General features: G+C 41.1%; 1 protein-coding gene and 1 long non-coding RNA gene across 2 annotated transcripts in view; one reads left to right on the top strand and one right to left on the bottom strand.

Annotated features, from left to right (window-relative positions):
* The window catches only part of aco1 (aconitase 1, soluble), a 78,357-nt gene that overhangs the window by 5,749 nt on the left and 44,764 nt on the right, over window positions 1–27,844 (bottom strand). Inside the window, exons 10-18 of the mRNA XM_043716283.2 lie at window positions 26,585–26,701; window positions 24,184–24,343; window positions 21,568–21,703; window positions 20,775–20,859; window positions 19,882–20,038; window positions 18,668–18,792; window positions 18,259–18,363; window positions 14,943–15,085; window positions 9,577–9,724 (exon numbers count right to left, since the gene is read on the bottom strand). Of these exons, the coding sequence (XP_043572218.1) occupies window positions 9,577–9,724; window positions 14,943–15,085; window positions 18,259–18,363; window positions 18,668–18,792; window positions 19,882–20,038; window positions 20,775–20,859; window positions 21,568–21,703; window positions 24,184–24,343; window positions 26,585–26,701 (1,176 nt within the window). The remainder of the gene's footprint in view (window positions 1–9,576; window positions 9,725–14,942; window positions 15,086–18,258; window positions 18,364–18,667; window positions 18,793–19,881; window positions 20,039–20,774; window positions 20,860–21,567; window positions 21,704–24,183; window positions 24,344–26,584; window positions 26,702–27,844) is intronic.
* LOC122562986 (uncharacterized) lies at window positions 441–15,644 on the top strand. The gene is made up of 3 exons (XR_006315461.2): window positions 441–2,411; window positions 7,472–7,619; window positions 15,197–15,644. It is a non-coding gene; the product is annotated as an uncharacterized LOC122562986 (long non-coding RNA).

Raw genomic sequence — 27,844 nt, 5'->3', positions numbered from 1 at the left:
GAACCGTAATGTGTTGAAGGAAAAGGTCAGTTTTCATTGCACCATAGAATCCTACTTTGCAAAAGAGACCATTTAGCCCATCAAGTCTGCACCGACCCTCTGAAGAACATCGCACCCAGATCCATCCTCACACTATCCCCATAACACCACATTTAACTTGGCTAATGCACCTAGCCTGCACATCTCTGGACACTGCGGAGCAATTCAGCATGGCCAAACCACCTAACCGGTACATTCTTAAACAATGGGAGGAAACCAAAGCACCCAGACGATACCCACACAGACATACGGAGAACAAAGCGTGCAAACTCTGTACAGTTGTCCAAGGCTGGAAGTGAACCCTGCTCCTGGTGCTGTGACGTACCACTGTGCTACCATGCCACCCCACCCAACATTTTCTTCCCAAATACGTGCGATATCACTCAGACTGTTAACGGGACAGTGTTCAATGAACTGTATTTTTCAGGTTAGCTTTATTACTATTCAAATGATAATAAAATTATCATTGAAGCAATATTTTTTTTCTCACCTTAGGGGGAAAAAAAAATCTACCATCCTCAACTGGTCTGGCCTACATGTACTCCAGACCCATGGCAATGTGGTTGCCTATCAACTACCCTCTGTAATAGCCTGGCAAGCCACTCAGCTGTATCAATTGCTACAAATTCTCAACAAGGAAATGAATCAGATGGATCACTTGGCATTGACCTTGGCACCAGAAATGACATCAGCAGAAACAGTCCCATTGAAGTCCTCCTTATTAACATCTGAGGGCTACCACCAAAATTGGGAGAACTACCTCACAGACTAGTCAAGCAACTAGTCATACTCATGGAAACATACCTTATAGACAATGTCCCAGACACCACCTTTGTCATCCCTGGATACGCCCTGCCCCACCAGCAGAGGTAGCAGCACAGTGATATAAAGTAAGGAGTGTTGCCCTGGGAGTTCTTAACATTGACTCCAGACCCCATGAAATCTCATGCCATCAGGTTAACCCCTACTCAACCATCACTCGGACTCGGCAAGATGGCGGCGATTCTGTAGAACTGCTGTGGGAGTGCAGGAGGGCATGCCAGGAGCAGCACCAGGCATACCTAAAAATGAGATGTCAGGGATGTGTAGGTTAGGTGCATTAGTCTGGGAAACTGTACGGGAATGGGTCTGGATGGACCTGTTGGGCCGAAGGGCCTGTTTCCAAACTGTAGGGATTCTATAACCAAGTGAAGCTACAGTACTGGATAACCTGCATGTCAAACAGCATAAACAGTAAGTGACAGACAGGGCTAAGCAATCCCACAACCAATGGATCAGATCGAAGCTTGACAGTCCTGCCACATCCAGTCAAGAATAGTGGTGGAGAATTAAACTTAATGGAGGTGGCAGGTCCACATCTTCAATGATAGAATAGGCCAGCACATCGGTGTCAAGGAAAGGCTGAAGCATTTACTGGAATTTTCAGCCAGAAGTTGATGATTCATCTTGGCCTTCTCCAATGGCCCCCAGCTTCATGCATACTAGTCTTTAGCAAATTCGATTTGCTTCATGTGATATCAAGGAATGGGTGGACGCGTTGGAACCTGCAAAGGCTTTGGGCCCTGACAGCATTGCTGCAACAGTTCTGAAGACTTATGCACCAGGACTTGCCACTCCACTAGCCAAGCTGTTCCAGGACAGTTACAACATTGGCACCTACTTGACAACATGGAAAATCGCCCAGGTATGTCCCTGTACACATAAGCAGGAGAAATCCAACCCAGTCAATTATCACCCCAGTCGACTCTCCAATATTCAGTTTTAAGCAAAAAGTTACGGAAGGGGACTCGACAAGATGGCGGCGATTCTGTAGAACTGCTATGGACAGCTCTGCCTAACAGCCAAGGCACATTGATGTTTTTTGCCATCCCTGGCCAACTTATGTGGTGGAATTATTAGTTTAAAACCTTACAGATCACATATTTGTTAATATTTGGGAGTGGGAAGGATGCCAAAGGGAAAAGGAGCGAGCAAACAGCAGCAGGGAGGACACTCCCCTGCAGCACCTACAACACCAGAGACTGCAGCAGCAGCAGCCTCTCCTGATCCCCCCAGAGACCTGACAGACTCTCAGGAATTGGCTGCGCCGATGGAGAGACTTACCTCGAAAGTTGGGGCTGCAATTGAGGAGACCCGTGGGGAGGTTCGTGCCCAGGTTCAACCTATCGCATCCATCCTGCAGAAGCACGAGCAGGAGATCCAGGGCCTTGGGGAAAGGCTGGAGGAGGTGGAGGGTTGAACGAAGGCCTTGGAAGCTGCAACGGAGTCCTCATCCATTCGAATCCAGGTGCTGGAGCAAGAAGCACAGGCCTCGTAAGACCATATCGACGACCTTGATTGGATAAATCTTCTAATTTTTGGGCTCCCTGAAGGTGAGGAAGGTGAGCAGCCAGTTTCTTTGAAAACTGGCTGCCGAAGTTTTTGGGCCTTCACATCAAGTCCAGCAGGCTACAGATTGAAAGGGCATATCGGGTTACAGTGCACAGGTCAGGGCCGGTGAAGCACCCCCGCTCGGTCCTAGGACAAGCAAAAAGTCATAGAAGCTTCCAGATCCCTGGGAAAAGATCCGCAGGCACTGCTGTACAAGGGGTCAAGAATCATGTTTTTCCAGGATTTCTCTGCAGCTGTAATTCGATGAAGTTAAAAAGAGGCTGAGGAACCTGGGCATCCAGTACTCCATGAGATACCCCGCAGTACTTCATTTCAGCCACGAGGACTCAGTTTATACATTTGACTCAGCGGATAAAGCTAAAAACGTTGTAGACACTTTAAAATAACGGATAGGCCTGAAGAATACGGTTAATATTTGTTCTCTTTTCTATCTTTCCCCATGTTTTCCCTTCCTTTTCTTAAAATTCCTTTCTTTCTCCCTTATAATTTCCTTTTTGGAAAGGGGGGAAAAGACCTTGGAATAAGCTGTTCCTTTTTTTTAAAAGGAACTGGATTTTCTGATGGGAAATTTTGTGGATGTTCTTTGTTGTCTCTCCCCTTTTTTTTGTTTGTTCTTTTAGTCACAGGTAGGGGTGACATGAAGCCAGGGATGGATGGAGTGCTCATCCTGACTTTGTCTTTTTTCTGTTGATTTAAGGATCATCTTTTTTTTCTCTCTGGCCTAAGGCTGGGGCACAGTCTGGGTTTGAAGGAGCTGTGAAGGAGGGGATGGGTAGGGTGAGTGCCCCCTATGGGCAGGGGGAAGAGTCTTCCATTCAAGATTTTATAGTTGTTTTTTTCTGGTAGTAATAGTTGTTTATAGTTATGATAGAGTAGTTTTTGTATATATAGCTCTTCGAATCTATGAGTCTTTATTTACTTGTGCTTGGCGCTTTGTAAGTAGGGTTCTCCCTCCAAGGGGTTCAAGGGTCTCTGAAAGGGGATATGGCTAAGTGTCTTATTAAATGGTACACCTGGAAAATTAAAGGAAGTAATTCACCTGTTAAAAGGAAAAAAAGTGCTTTCTAGCCTTAAGAGGGAAATGGTTGATATTGCTTTGTTGTAGGAAACCCATCTTGATGATGGGGAACACCTGAAATTACAACAGGGGTGTTATGACCGGGTATTCTTTTCATCCTGTAGGGGAGTGGCGGTACTTATCCAGAAAAATCTTCCCTTCACATTATTAGAGCAGGTGAAAGATGAGCAGGGACTGTTTGTGATACTTAAAGCCCTGATACATGGGGAGGAATATGGCATTTTAAGTGTCTACTGTCCTCCACGCATCCCCTCAAATTTTTGATTAGTGCTTTTGGAACATGGCACATTATTATAGGGGAGGGATTTTAATTGTCTTTTGGATCAGACAGTGGACAGGATGCCTTGTGGGCACCCAACTATTTCTTCACAGGCCAAGCAGATGGTTGACTTATGCAACGAGTTGGGGCTGGGTGGATATTTGGTGATGTCTTCACCCTACCGGCAGGGTCTTCACCTTTTTCTCTAACCCACATATATGTCACACGAGGATTGACCTCTTTCTGGCTCCCTCGGCCCTTCTGGATTTGATTATGGTTTGTTAGATTGGGATATAGCTATCTCTGATCACGCAGCAGTGTATTTGGAGGTTAAGGCCAAGAGTGAGGGGCTAGGTTTGCAGCACTGGCGTTTGAACCCTTTTCTCCTTAAGAATTCCAAATTTGTGGAATACGTTTTGAAGGAGTTTCAGGAATTCTTGACTATCAACTCAGGCACGGCTAGTAGTCCATCTATGCTATGGGAGACTATTAAGGCCTTTGCTAGGGGATTAGCTTTTTCTTACATGGCAAGCCGGAAACGACAGGAGGAGGAACAGCAGTGCCTAATTGAGACGCGGTTGAAAGCCACCGAGGCAGCGTGGCTGGATTTTGCGTGGCCTTCGGTGACTAAGCTACAGCGGATCACTCCCCTTCAGACTGCCTTGAATTCAATACTGACACAAAACACAAAGAACGAACTTGCTTTTGCTCGACAAAGGCTGTTCGAATATGGGGATAGGCCAGGGGAGTATTTGGCGTATCTGACTAGGAAAAAGCGTGCTCCCCAATCCATTACTGCAATCCGAGACAGTGCCAGAGTCCTTACATACAATGCTAAAAAGATTAATGAGGCTTTTCAGACCTTTTACTCTGAATTGTATCGGTCTGAAAGTTGTGAGAACAGGACGGCTAAAATTGAGATACCTTTTTTTTTTAAGAATCTGGAGCTCCCAAGGGTAACCTTGGAACAGGCCTCCCTCCTTAATGTCCCCTTGACAGTTCAGGAAATCCAGGAGGCAGCTAGGCAACTTCAGAGTGGGAAAACGCCTGGCCCTGATGGTCTTCCGGGTGAGTTTTATAAGGAGTTTCTATGGATTCTGTCAGGGCCGATGTTGGAGATGTACAATCACTCCTCTATGCTTGAATGCTTACCACCATCTTTGACAGAAGCTAATATTTCCATAACTCGTAGAAGGGGAAGGTTCCTGAGGATTGTGCCTCATACAGGCCCATCTCTCTAGTAAATTCAGATTTCAAGATTCTGTCTAAGATCCTGGCACTGAGATTGGAGAAAGTGTTGTCCCATATTGTCAAAGAGGACCAGACAGGTTTTATAAGGGGCTGTAGGTCCTCTAATAATATTAGATGGCTGCTGAATATGATCCAAGTTTGTCAGCAACGATCGAGTCAGGGGTTGGTGATTTCCTTAGATGCAGAGAAAGCACTTGACAGGATGGAATGGCCGTATCTTTTTTATGTCTTAGAACAGTTTGGGTTGGTGGAGTCTGCTAGGTGGGTGGAGGTTTTATATCGCCACCCTCTGGCCACGGTCATCACCAACGGGGTGAAGTCTGGGAATTTTACGATTGGTAGGGGTAGTCGGCAAGGCTGCCCTCTCTCACTGTTGTTTAAGTTGGTGATAAGAGTCGCTGGCAGAAGCCATTCGTTAGAACATCCACATAACCACTCCGGAAGTGGGATCGAGGACACACAAGATTACACTGTATGCGGATGATGTCCTTCTGTTTTTATTGAACCCAATGACCTCCGTACCCCATTTGATACAATGTATCAATTCATTTGGGGCTATTTCAGGATATAAGATTAACTTTGCAAAATCGGCAGCTACACCTTTGGGGAACCTTAAGGATGTACCAGGAGTTGAAGGTGGCCCTAAGTTCCCTTTAAGTGGTCACGCGTAGGGTTCCGATACCTAGGCATTTTTATTACCCCCAAGTTTGATCTGTTATTTCGGACTAACTTTGCTCACTTGCTTGACAATATTAGGAGAGATCTCCAGAGATGGGACGCTCTTCCAATTTCATGGCTGGGATGAATATCTCTCATTAAGATGAACATTCTTCCTCGTTTGCTTTATCCCATGCGTATGCTCCCTATAATGTTTCCTAGGTCAACGCTGCGGAAGCTTATGAGGTTGTTTGGTTCCTTTGTCTGGCATCGTGTGCGGCCCCTCAAACTTACTAAATTGCAGTTGCCTCATGGAGAGAGGGGAGTTGATTTCCCAGACATCAGAAGGTATCACTTGAGTTCCCTGCTGTCCTTTATCTGTGATTGGGTTGGTAACGATGTAAACTCAATATGGCTGGATATCGAGGCTTCCCAGGCAAAGTGCCCTCTTATTAACCCGTTCCTCATGGATAAGATGAGGACAGTTATGGACCATTGCCGGAACCCCATTGTCGTTAGTACAGTCAAGGCATGGAGGGCAATGCGTCAGAGTGAGAGTTGGTTATCCAAGACTTCACAAATTACACCTATAGTTGACATGCCAGAGTTCTGACCAGGGATGATGGACTCAGGGTTCAAACTATGGGCAGCGAGAGGAGTTTCTAGTTTGGGAGACTTGTTTGAGGGGGAGGTTATGATGTCTTTTGAGCGACTGAGCCACAAATACAGGTTGCCCGGCACAGATCTTTTCCGTTTTTTTTCAGGTTAGGGATTTCAACCAGAAGACGACTACGCTTCTCACTAAGCCCAAAAGCCCAATAATACAGAGAGGTTGTTGCTATGTTCCACAAGCACCCTTTCGGTTAGTGCCCTCTATCGCCTCCTGGCTAGCAAGGCCTGGCAGGATATTAAGCGGTTATGAGGGTCTGGGAACAAGAGCTGGGAGTGGAGATCTCTTCTGAAACATGGGAGAATACTCGAAAGATCTCAATCTATAATAGGACATGCACTACACAGTTAAAAGTTCTGCACAGGTGTCATCTGGCACCAGACCTTCTGGCAAAGTTTAAAAAAGGGGCATCTTCAGTGTGCTCCAAATGTAAAATAAGTATAGGTACTCTTACCCATTGCTTCTGGACATGCCATAGGCTCAGTGTTTATTGGAGCACTGTGGAGGGAGAGATAGGGAGGGTATTGAGGACCGAAGTTAAAGTAGACCCGATATCTCTCCTCTTAGGTCTACTGAATTTACCATCTTTAGATGGGCATGGGAAGAAGCTATTTAATATTCTTGCATACTGTGCACGGAAGAATATTCTGATGAAAGTGGTGTCTGAGAACCTGCTGGGTTTGCTGGGATAGCAGAAATTAATTATGGAGCACATTTCCTTGGACTTTTTTCCAAACATGGCGCACCACACTACAGACAATTTTTATGAGACATGGCAGCCCTAGTTGAGTTATTTGGATATAGATTTGTCAGTTATCTTAACTAGGGCATTTGTTTAAAGGATGATTAAATTTGTCAAGCCCTGGGCCCTGGAGGGGGTCTCCTGAGTTAATACGGGTATGTATATATACAATGCTCCCATTCCTTTGTTTGGGAGCTTTGCGCCGAGCATAGCTGTTCTGTATTTTGTAGGTTTTTTTGCTTTTTTTTTGGTGTTGCTTTGCACAGTGTTAGGGTTTGCTTTGTATTATAGGATAGGTTAGTATTAGTGGATAGTAGTTGTATTGTAATTTGTGTCTCTTTCTTTTTATTATACTGATATTTGTTATTGATTTTACGTTTGAAGTTACGGAAGATGTCATCAACTGTGCTATCAAGCTGAACCTACTCAGTGATGCCTAGTTTGGATTCCGTCAGCGTCACTCAGCTCCTGACCTCATTACAGCCTTGGTTCAAACATGAACAAAACCAGTGAATTCCAGAGGTGAGGTGAGGTAAGAGTGACAGCTTTCAATATCAAGGCCACATTTGACTGGATGTGGCATCAAGGAGCCATAACAAAACTGGAATCAGGGGGCAAACTCTCAGTTGGTTGGAGTCATATCTGGTACATAGGAAGTTGTTATTAAGAGGTCAGTCATCTCAGCTCCAAGATATTTGTGCAGGAATTCTTCTGGGTATTATCTTTGGCCCAACCATTTTCAGCTGCTTTATTAATGATTTGGTCAGAAATGGGGATGCATACTTATGATTGTACAAAGTTCAGCCACATTCATGACTCCTCAGATACTGAAGCAATCCATGTTCAAATGCAACAAGATCTGGACAATACCTAGGCCTGGGCTGACAGTTGGTAAGTAACATTCATGCCACACAATTGCCAAGTTACAACCATCTGCCACAACAGACAATTAACCACCAGCCCTTGACATTCAATGGTGTTACCGTCATTGAACCCCCCACCATTATCAACATCCTGACATTTATCACTGACCAGAAACTCAATTGGATTCACTATATAAGCACAATAGTTATAGCCACAAGTCAGAGACTAGTAATACTGTCAGTTTTTCTATAATGTGATGGTTGGTTCTTGTGCAACCCTGCTTTATAGAAAAATCACGCTTTAGAAACAGTGTTTGAAGTGTTGGCAATATAATCATGTTACAGCCAACACACATTTTAAAAGTTTGCGTTTTAGAAACAGCATCCCCAATTCGTCAATCATGTTACAGCGAGTTTGCGTTGACGAAACGTATGTTATAGTAGAATGACCAGCACTGCAGCAAGTAACTCACCTCCTGACTCCCCAAAGCATGTCTACCAACTACAGAGCCCAGGTCAGAAGTGTAATGAAATACTCTTCACTTGTCTGGATGGGTGCAGCTCCAACAACACAAGAAGCTTGAAACTATCCAGGACAAAGCAGCCCACTTGGTTGACACCATGTCAACAAACATCCACTTCCTCCGCCACCAATACTCAGAAGCATATACTGTTTACAAGATGCAATGCAGAAATTCACCAAAGATTAGTGGGCGGCACGGTGGCACAGTGGTTAGCACTGCTGCCTCACAGCGCCTGAGACCCGGGTTCAATTCCCGCCTCAGGCGACTGACTGTGTGGAGTTTGCACGTTCTCTCCGTGTCTGCGTGGGTTTCCTCCGGGTGCTCCGGTTTCCTCCCACAGTCCAAAAGATGTGCAGGGTCAGGTGAATTGGCCATGCTAAATTGCCCGTAGTGTTAGGTAAGGGGTAAATGTAGGGGTATGGGTGGGTTTCGCTTCGGCGGGTCGGTGTGGACTTGTTGGGCCGAAGGGCCTGTTTCTACACTGTAATGTAATCTAATCTAATCCTTAACACAGCACCTCCCAAACTCTCAACCACTACCATCTAGAAAAACAAAGCCATCAGATATATGCAAAGATCACCACTTGTGTGTCCCCTCCAAGCCACTCACCATCCTGACTTGGAAATATATTGCTTTTCATTCACTGTCACTGGGTCAAAATGCTGGAATTCCCTCCATAAGGGAATTGCTAGCATCACATTGAATACAGCAGTTCAAGAAGGCAGCTCACCAGCACCCTCTCAAGGGCAACTAGGGACAAGCAATAAATGCTGGCCCAGCCAACAATGCCCACATTCCACAAGTGAATAAAAAACTGTAAAGGAGGAAAACTACACTGTATCATCAAGAGAGAAAAGTTCAAAAGGATTACTGACAGACTGTTCAATACAGTGAAGAGCCATTGCCAATTACCACTACCAAAGTAATATTTCTGGTTACTTTTACGTTTCAAATAAAAATCTGATCTTCTCTGCTTGACTTTTCACAACAACCTCGTTGAAAACACAACTCAGCAAGTAGAAAGCCATAGTACAACCTGATACTCTCATGTGTGCCAGCCCACTGGACTCCGTATATGAGAACTTTGTGATTTCTCACTTACTATTTCTCCACTGGGAAAGTGAATAGTCTGCGGTCCCTGCTTGTTGAGGAATTTATTGAGCAACCGAATGTTTGCGAATGTTCCTCTTGCCATTACTGCATCATTTCCTCGACGGGATCCGTAAGAGTTGAACTGTCGAGGAGTTAAACTAAAAGGAATTTTAAAAATTAATAGAAGGGGTTTAACTAGTTTAAACATTTCAAAAGTTATTTAACATCATGCTTCTCTGCCAAAATCAAGCATTCCCCAGAATCATTTTGGAAAGGAAAGATAAACTGTTTTTCCTGTTCTTCTGCATCTGCCTATTCCCCTTACCATCTTCACCCACACTTTGAATTACAAGTCCAATAAACTCAGAACTCCTTCTCACTAAGATAATGAATAACCATTCAGTTGCCTCTGCTATTCTTCTTCATTCCTGCCCAACCATTCCTCCCGAAACACTCATGTTAAACAATGTCCGAATCCCCTGTTTCTCTGAGTATCTTTCTTATCTCTTACCATGTCCTCTCCAAGCCCATATGATCACCGAGACCTAACTCTAGTCCCTTGACACCATTCTCCATAGACTGCTGACCAGCCAGCTTTCCTCCTGACCTCAAATAGTTCACTCCACAAAAAGTTCCTTTCCCTTTTAAAATCATAATCACCCACTACCCCCACTATAAAAGAAATCATAAGGCACCCGAGTCCTTGCAAACTAGTCCTCCATTTCCAACCAAGCAGGGTAACCTGCTTATTGAAACAAAGGGTATGGTACAGGTACTAAATGTTTACTTTGCTCCTGCCTTTACCAAATTAGAAGATAGTGAGTATTGAGTATACCTACTAAAAGTGAGTATTGAACAACTGAACAGTACAGTGATAGGTAAAGAAGTGGTAAAAAGGCTGGCAGCACTCCAGATAGAGAAGCTGCCAGGCCCGGTAGGGATGAAACGTGTAATGGATGCAAATCGCTAAGCCATTAACAGAAATTTTCTGGTCTTCTTTGAACACAGGCTTAGTTCCAAGGGACTGAAGGATTGCAAATGTGATGCCATTGTTTAAGAAAGAGACAAAGGATAACCCACAAAACTACAAAACTGTCAGCTTGACACCAATAGTGGGTAAACTGCCATAATATAGGGCAAGCTAAATATACATATAAAAAAAAATAGGTTAATAGAAGATGGTCAACATGGCTTTGTTAAAGGCAGGTCATGCCTGAGAAAATGAAAGTGAGTACTTTGACAAGATGGCACAAGCAATGGATAAGGGTGGTGCTGTGGACGATGTATATTTGGACTTCCAGAAAGCATTTGATATGGTGCCACATGGCAGGTTAGTTAGCAAATTAGAAATATTTGGGATTGATGGTTCCTTGTCTGCATGGATTAGAAGTTGGCTTGTTAGAAGATAAGAAACAGAGAGTAGGTGGGCATTTCTCAGGCCAGAGATGAATTGAAAGTTCCCAGGGTTAGGTGCTGGGACCCCTCACCTTGCTTTTTCCAATTTACATAAACAATTTGAAGATGAGTATTGAGGGCAAATTTTCTAAATTTACAAACACTAAGCAAGGAGGAGTACTGAATTGTGAAGATGACACTAAGTGACTTCAGACAGAATTGACAAGTTGGCCAAATGGGCAGACAGGTGATATTTCAATGCAGAGAAATAATAGGTAATGCATTTTGGTAGAAGAAACAGGGAGAAACAATACAGGCTCAATGGTACAACATTGAGGGGAGTAGAGAAGCAGTGACCTTGAGATACAAATGCGTAATTCTCAGTTGGTGGCTACGCTTATTCAAACAGGTATTTTTAGGAAAGTTGTTCAAGCCCTGGAGAGAGCACAAAGGAGATTTACTAGAATGATACCAGGAATGAGGGATTCTTTTTTATTCATTCATGGATCCATGTGTCACTAGCTGGTCCAGAACTTATTCCCATCCCTAATTGCCCAGGGGAGTTAACAGTCAACCAACCACATTGCTGTGGGTCCAAGGGTCAAATGTGGGCCAGACCAGGAAGGACAGCAGATTTGTGCTTCCCCGAAGGACATTAGTGAATCAGATGGGTTTTCACTTATGATCACCAATAGTTTCATAGTTATCATTACAATCTTATTTCCAGATCATTGTGGAATTTGAATTCAATGTCTACCAATGTAGGATTTGAACCCAGGGCCCCAGATCATTACTTGGAACTCTTGATTAATAGTCTTGGCCATCGCCTATCCCAAGATACAAGAAAGGATTGAGAGAAATTGTGTTGCTGGAAAAGCGCAGCAGGTAGGGAGCATCCAAGGAGCAGGAGAATCGACGTTTCGGGCATAAGCCCTTCTTTAGTTTCCTGAAGCATCGATTCTCCTGCTCCTTGGATGCTGCCTGACCTGCTGCGCTTTTCCAGCAACAAATTTTTCAGCTCTGATCTCCAGCATCTGCAGTCCTCACTTTCTCCTTATTCTCCCTGGAGCAGAGCATATTAGGAGATGGCCTTATTGGGGTGTTCAAAATTATGAATAATTTTGACAGACTAAAGAAACATATTCTGATTTCACTAGTTGCTGTTTCAGTAAGTAGGGGTCACAATTTCAAGACTATCAGTAAGACAGCTAGGAGCGAGATGAGAAGAACCTTCTTTACTCAAAATTGTTAAGATTTGGAATGCGCTACCTGGGTAGAGTAGTGGGGGTGGATTCCATTGGAGGCTTCAAAAGAGAGGTGGACATATATTTGAAAGTAAAGGTTTGAGGGGCTGCAGAGACAGGGCTGGAGAATGGCACGAGCTGGGTAGTTCTTTCAGCAGCCAGTACAGACACAGTGGGCCAAATGGTTTCCTTCTATACTACAAAATTCTACAATAGAAGGCTTTATAAATTGATTCTCAACCAGTTTGGCTGCATTATAAATGTAGCTTACATCATCCTTAGATTGGACTTCATCCTAGAGTTTCTGGCTCCAAGGCAGGGCAATATTTTCTTGTCAACCTGTTCAAAAATTATTATTACACGCCTCTGGAGCAGATGAGACTTGAAGACAGGCCTCCTGGCTCAGAGTTTGGAACTCTGCCACTTCATCACAAGACTGTCACCTGCCTCTCCTCTACTGTAAAAGGCCAGAAACATTGCAATGTCATCTCACCTCATTCATCACAACCTCAAGAGTCCACAACATATCATGGTCCTTCTGTTTGCTCATCTGCAGCCTGCACTTTGATAACATCGTTCAGAGACAAAGGGTTGGATATTGTAGGTGTGATTTCAATATGGGAGTATGTAAAACAGGTCAAGTGGCTAGTCCACCAACTTCCTGCTCATCCAGGCTTACCCAAGTATGACACAAGATGGGTGGGCTCCAAACTCGATTGCCAACCCAATGTGTAAACATTAATTAGGAGTCAATTCAGCTTGTTAAAACCTTAATCAACTCCAATATTATGCAGCCTATATCATAAAATGATAGGCATGGGTAGTCAGGCAGGAATAGGCAGGTCATTTTTTCCTACAAGTGTTTCCCCTTGTAATTTTCTGCCCAATGGGGTCATCTATATTATATATATATATGCTGATGACACCCAGTTCTCTCGTCACCTCTCAGAAAAATTCCACTTCACATGTGTGACTTGCAGTCTTGCAGGAGCTTAAATTTCTTCTAGTTAAATTTTGGAAAGACTGACATCACCACCTTTAGGTCTTTCCATACATTTACTGTTCTGTTATCTCTAAGCTTGGATGATATAATATTCTCTTGGACAATATCCCAACTTCTACTTGCTTCAGTTCATTCAAACCTCAAATGCCTCTATTTATCCCACAGGATACTGCTCACTCTATTACCTTTGTCCTTAATTATCCACATTGGCTTCTGGGACAAAACATCACAAGCTTAGAATACACATTTTCATGTTAAAATTCCACCACAAACTTGATATTTCATGATTTCCAACTTCCTTACTAACTACACCTCATCTCACATTTATTTTGGTCCTTTTGTAAATCCTGACTACACCATTCTCCCCATTGCTGATGATTTTGCTTACAGGTACCTGGGCTTGATGATTTGAAATTTCCTCCCAAACACGGATCTATCTCCAACCTCCTTTAAAATATAACTCTTTAATCAAAACTTATGTTCCTCTCTTAATATTCCTTCTTTGGCCTAGGGTCCATATTTTCCCTTACATGTTCATCCATGGAATAGTACTGCAAAAGAAATAGCCACAACAGAGGCCCAATGGCCCCATGAATTAACTTCACCATTCACTATGATCATGGCTGATCATCTATCTTAACTATACTTTCCTGTCTTATCCTTCTATTCAGACTTCCTTGGTATTCAAAAATCTGAAAAAATAATATATTCATCAAATGAACGTCCACAGCTCTATGTTAGAAAACGCAAAGATTCAAAATCCATTATGTGAAGACGTTTCTTGCCAACTTCGAACTAAATGGCTGATCCCCTGTCCTGACACTAAGAATCCCTAATACTAGAATCTCCAGCTTGGCAAAACACACTTGCTAAGCTTTCTCAGAATTTTATACATTTCCATCAGGTCTTCTCACATTCTTCTAAAAGCTGCTCTCACCGGCGCAGTGTTTGAGTCAGTAAGTGTGACTTGGTGTAGCATTTCCCAAAGTGTCATGCACAGCTAAAGACAAACATGCTGGTCTATGTACATTGGTTCATCCCTCTTAAACAGCTTGGCTACGTCACCCTGAGACCTCTTTGTAAAATGGTGTAATCTTCCATTCCATTAACATCTCTGCATTAGCTAATCTCATTACTGAGAGTTCAATCTGAGAACTTTTGATTTCTGATGCCTCTTCCGACCCTTTAACTTATCACCATTTTCCATCTTTACTATCTTGAATACAACTTAGTGGTTGACCAGCTTCACTGTCATAATACTGTTTTAGCATGACACACTTAAGATTGGCTGTACAGTAGGAGAGAAGCTTGGAGAAAGAATCTCTCCTCATTGGGCAACACACTATTCTAGAAAGGTGTGAAACATCACTGCACCCCGTACGGTAAGTATATATTCACTTAGAGAAGAAGGGCAATACTTAACTTTACATGAAGAAGCTTTATTCTTTGCAAAAATAACTTTAAAATGCAATAGTTATATAGTCATAGAGATGTACAGCATGGAAACAAACCCTTCGGTCCAAACCGTCCATGCCGACCAGATATCCCAACCCAATCTAGTCCCACCTGCCAGCACCCGGCCCATACCCCTCCAAACCCTTCCTATTCATCTACCCTTATATATCAGAACGCAAGCTAGACATTTGTGTTTCTATACAAGTCATTTGCAGTGAATTTGGAAAAGGACAGGGTATAAGTAGGAATATTAATAAACTCATTAAGAATTATGCTCACCCTCGATCAGTTAAATACCGTGCCGCTGGGCTGTTTCTGGCAATATTCCCCGCTGGAGAGATATGATCAGTTGTCACTGAATCACCCAAATTCAAAAGAACATAGGCATCAATGATAGGTTTAGGACTCTGCAGTTCTACTGTCTGGATGAAAGAAAAAGTCAGTTTTAAAAATATGTGTACAGTGGTAAATGATACAGCAACAGTACTTCAGATTGACCAGCGGCAGTTCATTTATTTCTTGTTCCTTCACAGAGATAACCACATGATGATGGAAATTAGGACAGCACTCCAATAAAATTGAATGAGATTAAGACTGAAGCCCAGTTGGTACATCAGCTGATCTATGGATTAAAACATCTAATACTGTAGGTTATAATAGAGTCTGTTGTTGGACCAATACAATTCTTAAAAGGTAACCATTCATATCTGAATAAGCTGAATAATGAACAGATCAACAGAATTTGGAACTGCTACCTCAATTCCAAATAACTGCTAAGTAACTGCAACAATTTGCATTTATACAGCATCTTTAAAGTAACAAAGAGGCCCCGCAACACTTCGCTATCAAACAGAATTTGACACCACATTAACAGATCATAGAGATCATGTGACTAAAGGTTTAGTTAAAGTAGTAGGTTTTAGAGGAGTGCCTTAAAGGAAACAGGAGTATTTTAGAACATTTTAGAAATTCCCTTTCCTGGTTGTTAAAGGTAGATCAATGAAAAGCAGGGATGCACAAGACGCTAGAATTGGAGGAGTGCAGGAGATCAAGCTGAAGAACAAGTATTGGAAGTATATGTAGAGCACGAGAGATAAGAGTACAGGAAATCTGTGAAAATCTGTATATTTTCACCAGTTCACATCTACATGTTCAGTCTTCGATAGTGGCAACTAGATAACAATCAGAACCAGGAACTCTAGCAAATTTCAACTTCATTTGGAGACTTGAGGATTATTACAACACAAGTAGGAGGCCATTCAACCCCTCACACCTGTCCCACTATTCAATTAGATCATGGTTGATCACCATCTTTCCAACTTTGCTTTGTAAGCATCAGTGCTCTTTGCCTATCAGAATACCTTTCAAGCTCAATACTGAATTTTTCAGTTTTCTCCCCAGCCTCAACAACTTTTGGGGGAAGGATTCCAGACTTCCACTATTCACTTCCTCACATCATCCCACTTATTGTCCTGCCTGAAATCAACCAACTCAAAATAAAGATCATATTTCTTATTTATGAGCTATTTGTTTAGCTGTCTTAAAACGTAAATTATCTAAACAATAAGTCACTTTGAATTGTTGCAATTTATAGGAGCAAACTTTGAGCCATTTGGCATAGAAAGATCTCTCAAGAACCAGATGATTTACACAGGATATACAACACAGTATCTTACCATTCAGCTAAACCTATCCAAGCCACTATTTATGCTTCACTCAATCTTCTTCAGAATACTCTGGAAAAGATGCTCATTTGTTGTGGCATTTCACAAGTTAGTAGTATACAACAGGTCTGGCATATAAATATGCCGAGAGCAGTTTTAATTGAACAGAATCTACTCTGAGGAACTGTTCAGAATGAAGGACAAATAAATCAGGAAAGTGGTCAAAGTTGGCAAACTAATGCTAATTTTTAGCCTTCTCTACTTAATTCAAAATCTCAAATCTCTGGAGGGATGCTTGAACTCCATTCCATCTACCTCACAGGTAGAAGGCCAATCTAATCTGAACTCCCATGCAGGCCGACGTAAACACTGCACTACCAAAGATGCCATCTCTCGGATAGGAGCTTAAATAGAGGCCCTCCTATCCTCAAAAAACAGGTGTCAAGTTCACCCCAGCTCTGCAGCCAATAATTATCCTTCAAAAGGGGTAACCTTAGAGAGGTTTACAAAATTATGAGGGACATGGATAGAGTAAATAGGCAAAGTCTTTTCCCTGGAGTTGGGGAGTCCAGAACTAGAGGGCATAGGTTTAGGGTGAGAGGGGAAAGAGACCTAAGGGGCAACTTTTTCCACACAGAGGGTGGTACGTGTATGGAATGAGCTGCCAAAGGAAGTGGTGGAGGCTGGTACAATTGCAACATTTAAGAGGCATTTGGATGGGTATATGAATAGGAAAGGTTTGGAGGGATATGGGCCAGGTGCTGGCAGGTGGGACTAGATTGGGTTGGGATATCTGGTCAGCATGGACGGTTTGGACCGGTTTGAACTGGCTGTATAAGACATGGGTAAGACCACTTTTAGAACACTGCATACAATTCTGGTCACCCTGCTTTAGGAAGAATGTTGTTAAAGTAGAAAAGGTACCGAAAAAATTTACAAGAGTGTTGTGGAGACTTGAGGGTTTAAGTTACAAGGAGAGGCTGGATAGGCTAGGACTCTTTTCCCTGGAGTGTCAGAGGCTGAGGGGCTTATAGAGGTTTATAAAATCATGAGGGGCATGGAGAAGGTGAATAACCAAGGTCTTTTTCCCAGGGTAGTGGAGTCCAAAGATAGAGGGCATAGGTTTTAGGTGAGAGGGTAAAGATTTAAGAGAGACCCGAGGGGCAACTTTTTCATGCAGGGGGTAGTGTGGGTATGGAACAAACTGCCAAAGGAAATGGCAGAAATGGCTACAAGTACAACATTTAAAAGGCATTTGGACAAGTACATGGACAGGAAAGGTTTAGAGGGATATAGGCCAATTGCAGACAAATGGGACTAGAGCTGTTTGAGGAAACCTGGTCAGCATGGACAAATTCAACCAAATGGTCTGTTTCCATGCTTGTATGACTCAATAACCAACCCCATTTAAAAGAAAGAAAATTCCATAAAATTGCTATTTGAGGCCCCTCACTGTGTACAAGTAGGTACCCCATTTCCTGCATTACAACAGTGACTATACTTCAAAGCACTTCATTAACTATGAAATACTTTGCCACAGAGATCATGGGTGGCACTATTTATAAACATAAATCTTTTACTTTCATAAGAGTGGTTGTCACTGCAGGATTTATTTTTAAGCACATGGAATTCTTCTCAATTTCTGGCACACTCTGAATATTATTAATTTAAGTACCAGAGATGGATTATATTAAGAAATAGTTAAACCTTTCCCTCACAGTCAGAGGAATAAGGGAGTCATCCTAAATACACCCATCACAAGTAAACCATGAAAACTGTAAGGAAAAGGAATAACAGCGAGCCGTTTGGCTTCTCCAGCCTGCTCCACCATTCCATAGGATCATATCCAATTTCCTGTGTTTTCCCCGTAACCCTCAATTCTCCTTATGATCAAAAATCTATCTCAGCTTTGAATATACACAAGTACATACCAGGTTTTCAAAAAATGGCGGCGATTTGATATATGTTGACCTGGAATTCCAAGCGTAGAGTTTGTCACCAGGAGCATTCAAAGAATTCCAGCATTCATTTCCTTTCTGTGGAAAAAATATGAAAAAACAAAACACTATTTCCCAACTTCACTTTCTGAATCTCTAATCTAAGGATAACAATGCTAATATGCACACCGAGTTACTGAACTCACTCACATTGAGCCCTATAAACAACAGACCATATACTTACATTTGCCAAATTTGGACAGTTCTTCAAAATGCTGTATTTAAATTTTAGTTAAAACATTTTACTATAATTGCGCATAACTCGAGCTTCTCCCAGATACTGTTACAATAGATTAAAATCATTAAACCTTTGAACTTCCTGAGCAAAGTTCACCTCATTTACCTCAATCTTCTCATAAACTTCCTTGAACATGGCAGGAATAACAAATTCCCTCTCAATTGCTTGCAGTTCCTCCCTGGTTGGCCAAATATCTCTCAGAAAGATTTCCTTTCCTTCCGCAGTAACACCTGAAAGAGAATGGTTAAACAGTTCAGTTGTAAATATGAAACGGCACTGCATTGAACAACATCCAGGAGGAAGAAGTTAATCAAAACTTGGTTACATTCCAGAGGCACACTCTTGAAATAGACAGACATTTAAAACAAAAACAAGTCATTTGTGAAAATCTGATTTTTAATTCTCATGAGTGATTAAAAATATCAAGATGACTAGAAATTTATCAGCTCTTTTTCATTAAAAGAACTGTTGTATCAGCCATGGCTCAGCTGTAATAACCTAGTTTCTGAGTCAGGAGGTTATTGGTTCAAATTCCACTCCAAAGACTTCAGTACAATCTAGATTGACACAGTACTAAAAAAAGTAATCTACTTTTGGAGGTGCCATCTGTTGCTTGAGTTATTAAAACAAGAACACATCTAAGATCCCACAGCTAATATTTTAAAGGGCAGGGTATTTGTGCAAAGTGAGTTGGACCAACATTTCTCACTCAACTGCCATTTCTTTTTTTGGCTATTGCGAGCTATCACCACATCGCCATCGATATCCATGAACATGCTGCCTATTTTCTACAGTACAAACAACTACACGTCAAAAGGATCTCAGTCCATAAAATATTGTGCAACATCTTGAAACTGCGAGAGGCAGAAGTCTTTATTGCATTGCCACATAATAGGCAAAATGATCATTCGGTAGTGGTACACCTTAAGCTCCAATTCAGGATTCAGTTACTGCTAATTTACCAACTACTGGAAATATCAAGCAGACCAACAGGTAATAATGTGTGAACTGTCTCCACCTGATGGCAACATACATCAAGTACCTTTTTCAAAATTTCCAGGCTCAAAATCAATTGCAAGACCACAATGATTTTAATGTACTGGAAGATCTGATTTTTTTTTACATCAAAGGGATAAGAACCATAGAAACATTGCCATGACCAGAACAGAAGCTGCACAGAAGAGAAGCTTGCAAGTCTATTAAAATGATTTAACCAATCATTAGAATAAACCAAAAGTAAACTTTAGTCTTGTTTTCATTGGCTTTAGAAATCATCCTTTAGCAATTCAAAAATGAATTATCATGGAGAAGCAGCTTACCTAATGGTTCCACTTCAAAGTTGATCCTTATACTACCAGCTATGGCATATGCAATAACCAATGGTGGCGAAGCCAAATAATTAGCACGTGTGTTGGGATGTACACGACCTTCAAAGTTTCTATTCCCAGACAATACTCCAACTGCAACAAGATCATTCTGAACAAACAAGGATAACATAATGTAAATTGTCTCCACTAGTGATGCTGGTATTATATTGCTAGATTCAACTTCTTCATTGTAATAGCATACCAATCATGGCCATATCATTTTATTAGATATTCAGCTCCCCAAAAATGAAGAATGAATCTCTCCCTCTTCAAGGATAATAGATCTCAAGAAAGAAAAAAAAATCATTAACTAGCTACTTTTGTGCTCAAATGTTTGAAATAGATTAGTGAGGTGTGGAATCACTGGCAAGGCCAATATTATTGCTGAGCCCAGTCAGCATTGACAAGGTGACAGCTCACTATCTTTTTGAATCTTTGTAGTCCCTGTGCTGTAGGCACACCTAAAATGCCATTAGAGAGGGAATTCCAGGATTTTAATTGAGCAGCGAGAAGGGAACAGATATATATTCCCATATTAGGATGGTGAGATTTAGAGGGAGCTTGCAAATGCTTGTGCTTTCTTGTGCCTGCTGCCTTTGTTCGACTAGGTGATACAAACCGTGGGTTGGAAAAGTGCTGTTAAAGGAGGTTTGGCAAGTTGCTGTAGCACACCTTGCAGATGGTAACTTACGTAAAAAGACAATAATGCACAAGTATTTTGTTGCCTGTAACTACATTTATGATGTGAAAGGTCACCTTAGCTCTACATTTTCAACAACTCCACCAAAATATACACAATCAACAAAGGACAGTTCAATCTGAAAGGGATATTTATAACATTTTACCTTAGTAATGGCCTCCACTACAGTCTCTGGGAGTGGACCACTGTTACCAATGCACGTCATGCATCCATAGCCAACAACATCAAACCTACAGTGTACAAAATAGCTACTTAAAATCACAAATAGCTAGCAATGTATAAGTATTAGTTTGCCTGCCTGCAACTTCTGAAACAGCCGTAAAACACACTAACTTGCATTAAAGTTGCATGTGTTTAGTACCTTTCACAGGTACCTCAAGTTCTCTGAATTTTTGGAGCTAAAAGGTCTACTTTATATATTCCTTGGGATAACTTAATTCAACTATCCTCAGGATAGTTAAGCTCAATTCAACCAACAGGTCTAGCCACATACATGCATTACTATCATTTTTTTGGATCTTCATAATTGGAAGTGGATTTAAAAAGGCATTCAGTTGTACATTTAACTTAACAATGCTCACTCCCTTTGTTTGCTTAGCTCCTACTTGCACGTCACTAGATTGAAAGCTAGTATAAAGAATCTGCAATATGTGTATCAAAATAAGCTTGACTGCAGGGACCAGAACTGGAATACATTTATAAAATATGAAGTACCAGCGTACAGTGACTTTATTTTAAGAGAAAAGGGCATTGTTGCTGTTACAAATAATTATTTCACATCAAACTGCATTCTACAGGGACCCAAAAATTTTCAGCATGCATAAAAGAAAGTTGAAAATGGATACATTGCATACAGTGCTAATAAAGAAGCCTCTGTGCAGAACCCCTTGTACAGACCAAGGTTGCTAATATGAACTATGGAAAAACTTTATACTCACCCTAGCTTGGCAAGATAGGGCATGACTCCACTCTCCTTTAAGTAGTAGGTAACTACGCCACTTCCTGGAGATAAGCTGGTTTTGATATATGGTTGAACATTAAGACCAGCTTCTACTGCTTTCTTTGCCAGCAACCCTGCAACACAGAATAAAAATATTAAATAGCTTTCCTGAATGAAGTCTCATGACAGCAAAGTACAAAGCAAATAGTGTTTTCTTAATACTTCTTGAATTTGCCATTTGTTTAATGATGGAATTCCTTCAATTCCAAGACATGTTCCAAAGTAGGAATGGTTTGATGATAGGAGGGTTTTCCACCTGATGCTCTGGCTTCCTCGCACAGGCTGAAGATGTGCAGGTTAGGTGGATTGGCCATGGTAAATGGGGGAATCTGGGTCAGGGTGGGATGCTCTTTGGATGGACTTCATGGGTCGAATGGCATCTTTCCCCACTCTAGAGTTTGTAGGGTTCAGATAGAGCAAATAGCAATAAACTGTTTCATCTGCTAAGTAGGCCAGCGAACAGAATTGGAAAAAACAGAAAAACCAAGCTGTTTTTCATAGTGTTAAGATCAGCACTGGGATAGAATCAGATTTCATTTGAACTTTTATACAGCAAATGATCATGCAGGTTTGTGGTGGACTCAGGTGGAAGGAGCCAATGTATTGGATTCAATTAGATAGTACTGCCGTAGAAAATTCAGGCTGATTTACTTGCTGTTATGTAAGGATACATATTTTATTGTTGTTGATAATGCATGAAGATTCATTCACAATGTCACATAAATTAGAGATTTTTAAAAAATAATTGGCATATTATAAACCTATTTAATTTAGTTAAAAGAGAAGTAGAAAAAAAACTTTCTTGCAGAAACATTGCTGCACTTAGCAAGGGGCTACAAACAGAGCAAATGATTCAAGAAAAAGTTATATCCTGACCAAGCATCCTGGTTTCATAATAAAACACTTCTGCAAGCAGGTGGTTTGATGGAGCCAAAATCCAAAAGACACAAGCTCCATAAACAAAACATGAATGAATCCTTCTGTACAAGAATGGTGACAAACATACACTTCCAATACACGATACACATGCAAGTTTGCAGATTTCCTGTGCAGTAACATAAAGCAGACTTAAGACAACTGGAGCATGAACACATGCTCACCAAATATTCCTGAATCTGCATGTAACTTGTTTTTAAAAACCAGAACAATGTTTCTGGACGAACTACATTTTCAATCTGTTTTAATTTTCTCAACGTTCCACTAGTAGGAATGCCTGACAATACTGGCAAGTTACCAAAACAGAACACAAACACACATCCCTTATCGAATTTTGGTGGAGGGTGAGGAAACAACAGGCGTTGCAGGGATGCAATTCTCTTTCCTTTGTGTATTCAAGTCACCATAAACATGCAGCTGCAGCTTCTCCAAGTTTATACAGCTCAATGTATTTCTGCATGATGTTAATGCTATTTGGCTCGCAATGAATTAAAGTATTTAGATTACAGTTCATCAATTTCAGAACATAACCATTGCCTCCAACTTTTTGAACATCAGACACTTATAATGGTCTTAACTCGTCACTTAAACCTCCTTTTAATTCACTTATTTCTTTACTTGCTCCACTACCAACGCTTCTGCACGGCACCTTTGTACCCTTTTATAATTTAATCACTGCAACCTTTCAAGTTCTCATAGACTTTCTATCTGTCCTCAAGTCACCCTCCCTTCTAGTTTCCATACTTGGTTCAACAGGTTGCCTCTGTCACAGATCTCATTCCAAAATGGGTATTATTAACCACAAATATTAAAGTCTGTTCCTCTCTCCAGAGATGAAGAGAATTTCCAGCATTTTGTTTTTATTTCATATTTCCATATCTGCAGCATTTCACTCAACTATTATAAGGAGAGTACAAATTAAAAATGAAAAAAGGATAATTTGAACCCTGAGTTCAGCATGTCAACAAAAATGGGGATGGGGAAGCATCTTGATCCAGGGACTGTTGGTGCCCTTGGAATTTCCTACATCTTTGTAAGAAACTACCCGCGTTCTGCTCAGCACTTCCTAACAACAAGGAGCAGTTATTTGAATCTAGCACTGTGAGATGCACTGAAATATAGTATCCCCAAATATTAGTCAGATTTTTTAAAAAATACAAAATAGGTGCCAAGACCAGTAAAATAAGTTATCCCCATGTGCAAGGCTGAGCAGAATTCATCCTAGGTTAGATCACTGGAATTACATGACCAGCAATTTGCATGGACTGAACAAGGAGAGATACACACTGGGATCACTCCACACTAACCATTTCCATTCTGGTGTCAAGAATCTGCAAGTACATGTCAACCTCTAAACTTCTCAATAGAAAATAAATTATAATCGATCTACAGTTCTATTTACAGCATGTTCAACTCTCTGTTCCAGGACAAGGCAGAATAGATTGTGCATATCTGCAACACAACTAAGAAAATCTTTGTAAAATAACATATCATCTAAGTTACTCAGAACCATGGTTTTAGAAATCTACTGGTATCCTACCAAAATACTTGCAATTAGAATTCAGCATGAAAACACAAATTTCAAACATATGTCGGTAGGTAGATGTGTACGACATACCTGCTCCTAACATTACAGATGGATTGCTGGTGTTTGTACAGCTGGTGATGGCAGCAATTACCACTGAACCATGGCACAATTCATAATCCTGATTGTTGTATTGAAACTTCACTTTGTCATCTTGACGAACCTGCGGAATCTGAAATCCTTTAAATCCTCGCTAAAGAATTGAGTGGCAAAAAGTGGGAAAAAAATGGAAACTCAGTTTCAGTACAAAATTCCTGCATTCTTGATTATGACCTTTACCAAAACTCAACTAATTGAATGCTAAGGAAAAAGAAGGACAAAGAAAAGCTCAGTTGCGATACTGTGAATGTGAGCAGTAATGTTGAGGTTTAATCAAGAAATAATTCTAAGAAGTTTGCAAAGATTACACAAAAGGCATTAGTGATGACCTTGCAGGAATTACTGGAGTAAGAGAGGGTCCCAAAGGAATGAAAAATGTCTAATGTAATACCCTTGTTTAAGAAGGGAGGGGGGCAGAAGATGGGAAATTATCTGGTTAGCATGCTCTTGGTTGGTAATAGGATTTTATTCCATGAGACTATTTTATTCTTTTCGTCTATACGGAGGATGAGATTGCAGAGCACTTGGAAGTGCACGGTAGTATACAGCTGAGTCAGCATAGCTTCACCAAGAAGAGGTCATCCCCGACAAACCTGAGTTCTTTGAGGAGGTAACGAGCAACTTAGGCAAAAGAGAGCCAGTACATGTGATCTACTTGGATTTCCAGAAGACCTCCGAGAAGGTGCCACACAGGAGGCTGTTAAATAAAGTTAAGAGTCCATAGTGTTAGGGGCAAGGTACTGACTTGGATAGAAGACTGGCTGACTGGCAGAAGACAAAGACTGGACATTAAGGGATCTTTTTCAGGATGGCAAGTGATTAGTGAAGTTCCGCAGGATTCAGTGTTGGAACTACTACTATTCACCTTATATATCAACAGTGCGGACAAAATAATTGAGGGCATTATTGCTAAGTTTGTATATAACACAAAGATAAGTGAAGGGACAGGTAGTGTGAATAAAGTTGAGAGGCTGCGGAGGACTTGAACAGGCTAGGACAATGGGCAAAATAGCAGCAGATGGAATGCAATCTGGGAAAATACGAGGTTGTGTACTTTGTTAGGAAGAATAGAGGCTTGGATTATTTTCTGAATGGGGTAGGTATTCAGAAACCTGAAGAAAAAAGGGACTTTGGAATCCTAGTTCAGGATTTTCTTAAGTTTAACAGGCAGGTTCAGTTGACATTTAGGAAAGCAAATGAAATGTATTTCAAGAGGGCAGGAATACAAGAGTAGGAATATATTGTTAAGGCTATGTAATCCTCAGATCAGGCTGCATTTGGAATATTGTGAGCATTTGTGCAGCCTGGATCTAAGGAAGGATGTGCTGGCCTTGCAGAGGGTCCAGAGGAGGTTTGAAAGAATGATCCCTGGAATGAAGAGCTTGTCATATGAGACATGGTTGAGGTCTCTCGGTGTGTACGTGGAAGTTTAGAAGGATAAGGGGAAATTTCATCAAAACATAAAAAACCAAGAGGCCTACATAGAAGGGACGTGGAGAAGATGTTTTCACTAGAAGAGGAGACTAGGACCTGACAACAGTCACAGAGTGAAGGCACAATCCTCTAGAACTATGATGAGGAAAGCCTTTTAGCCAGAGAGTAGTAAATTTGTGGAATGCATTGCTACAGAAGGCTGTAGAGGCCTTGAGTGTATTTAAGACAGAGACAGATAGGTTCTTGATAAGCAAAGGGATCAAAGGTTATGGGGAGAAAGCAGGAGAAACACATCAGTGACGACTGAATGGCAGAGCAGACTTGATGAGCCAAACAGTCTAAATGATATCTTACAGTCTTATTATTTAGCAGCATCCTATGCCCTTAGAACTAGCCAAATACATTCAACAACTGTTCAGAATGAGTGAGCATAATACAAGAAAGGTTAAGCAAATCACACTTTATCTCTTTCATCAAGAAGTTATGTTGATCCAGATGATTTGGCTCAAGTACAGCACTGCATTTTTAAATATTCTGATATTTCACAAGCTGCTATTCCCAATTCCACTGGCGCACTTAGGTTAGTCATATACGCAAGGTATTGCTGAAACCAGGGTATCTGTGCAATAGCTGAAACTTTATTGCTGGAACAGCACAGCAGGTCAGGCAGCATCTAGGGAACAGAAGATTCGACGTTTCGGGCACATGCCCTTCTTCACGTATCTGTGCAATAGAAACAGCCTGAATCGCAACACTGAGGCACCAAGTTCAATATTTTCAACCCTGAAAAACTCGTCAAAAAAGCATTCATTGTTTTTTGAACTTTCAGCGAATTTATGGCCAATACAAAACTTTCACCTTTTTGGATTTCTGGTGGTGGTTGGTGTTAAACTAAACTCACCTTTGCTGTCAAACAACTTTCAAAATCTTGCTTCATATTGGACACAGCCACTTTGTCCTGAGGTCGTTTGGGACCACTGCAGCATGATACCACAGTGCTGAGATCTAATTCCACAATCTACATAGGATGAAAAAGATTATGTTGGCAAAACACAAGGACATGATATGACGTACAAAAAAGCAACACGTGTTTTTACATTTTAAAATATAAAGCATTGGTAGTGTGAAGAAAATTTACTATACCAAATCTGAAAAACATTTCTATATTTAGAATTGCACATAATAGATTACAAACCTCCATTTAATATGCCGATATTCTCTGCTCTTGAAAGGGACATTGAAAGGTAATTACATTTCTTGACATATTTGGAGGAAACAGACATTTAGTGATATCAACATATTTTGTCTGAACAAAATAATGTCTTCAATGGAACATTTATTTGCATTAGTAAAAACACATTTAGCAACAAACTGAAGAGAAGTGTTTTTATAACACACCAGACAACATTTACAACTATGCTTCTTTGTAAAATGTGGAGCCATTATTGCTGGTGAAGGAAATATTTCTCATTCCTGTGCACAAATATCAAATTTCTCCCAGTTATACACTAGTCTACACACAGTTCAAATCCTCACTGCCTTTGCCCAACTAAATTCAAGAGCAACCCCTAAACCACATGCCTGACAACTGTCCACTTCCATTGTGAACCCACTCTGAGCTTGGAGCCAGATGCGAAGTTAGTATCAGAGTTTGCAAAAAGATTTGCGTTATGGCAATGAGGAAAAATTGCAAAAATAATTTTTTCCCCACAGTTGCCAGAAAGCAGAGGCAGTTTCATCAGCTGAACTAATATCCACAGTTTAGAAGTCAAAGGCAAGTGTGGAACCACATCACTAGCCTATCAGCTGTTAAATAATATATAGATTGAGACAGTACTTCACCACCTGTAACTTAGCTACACAATGACCATTTAATACTGGAGACATCATTTAATGTTGTGCAGTACTTTAAATAAAGTTTTCTTGTGGATCACATGAGTTAATCAAATTTCAATGTATATCATTTACTTTAAAGTAAATTAGACACATTTAGGTTTGTTATTATTGGAGGGGGGAGATCAGCTTCCTCTCTTTTTGAGGTCACATCACAATTGCAACAAACATTCTTCTTTTTAGCACACAGATATCATACGTCAAATAAAATTCAGTTCTCTAGAAAACGAAGGAGCCGATTTCCAAACCTTTGTTGAGTTAAAGTAAG

The sequence above is a fragment of the Chiloscyllium plagiosum genome, unplaced genomic scaffold, assembly GCF_037043375.1.
Source record: "Chiloscyllium plagiosum isolate Xiang-an unplaced genomic scaffold, Cpla_swu_hap1 HiC_scaffold_2, whole genome shotgun sequence".
Lineage (NCBI taxonomy): Eukaryota > Metazoa > Chordata > Chondrichthyes > Orectolobiformes > Hemiscylliidae > Chiloscyllium > Chiloscyllium plagiosum.
This window is presented reverse-complemented; position numbering and strand designations above follow the sequence as displayed.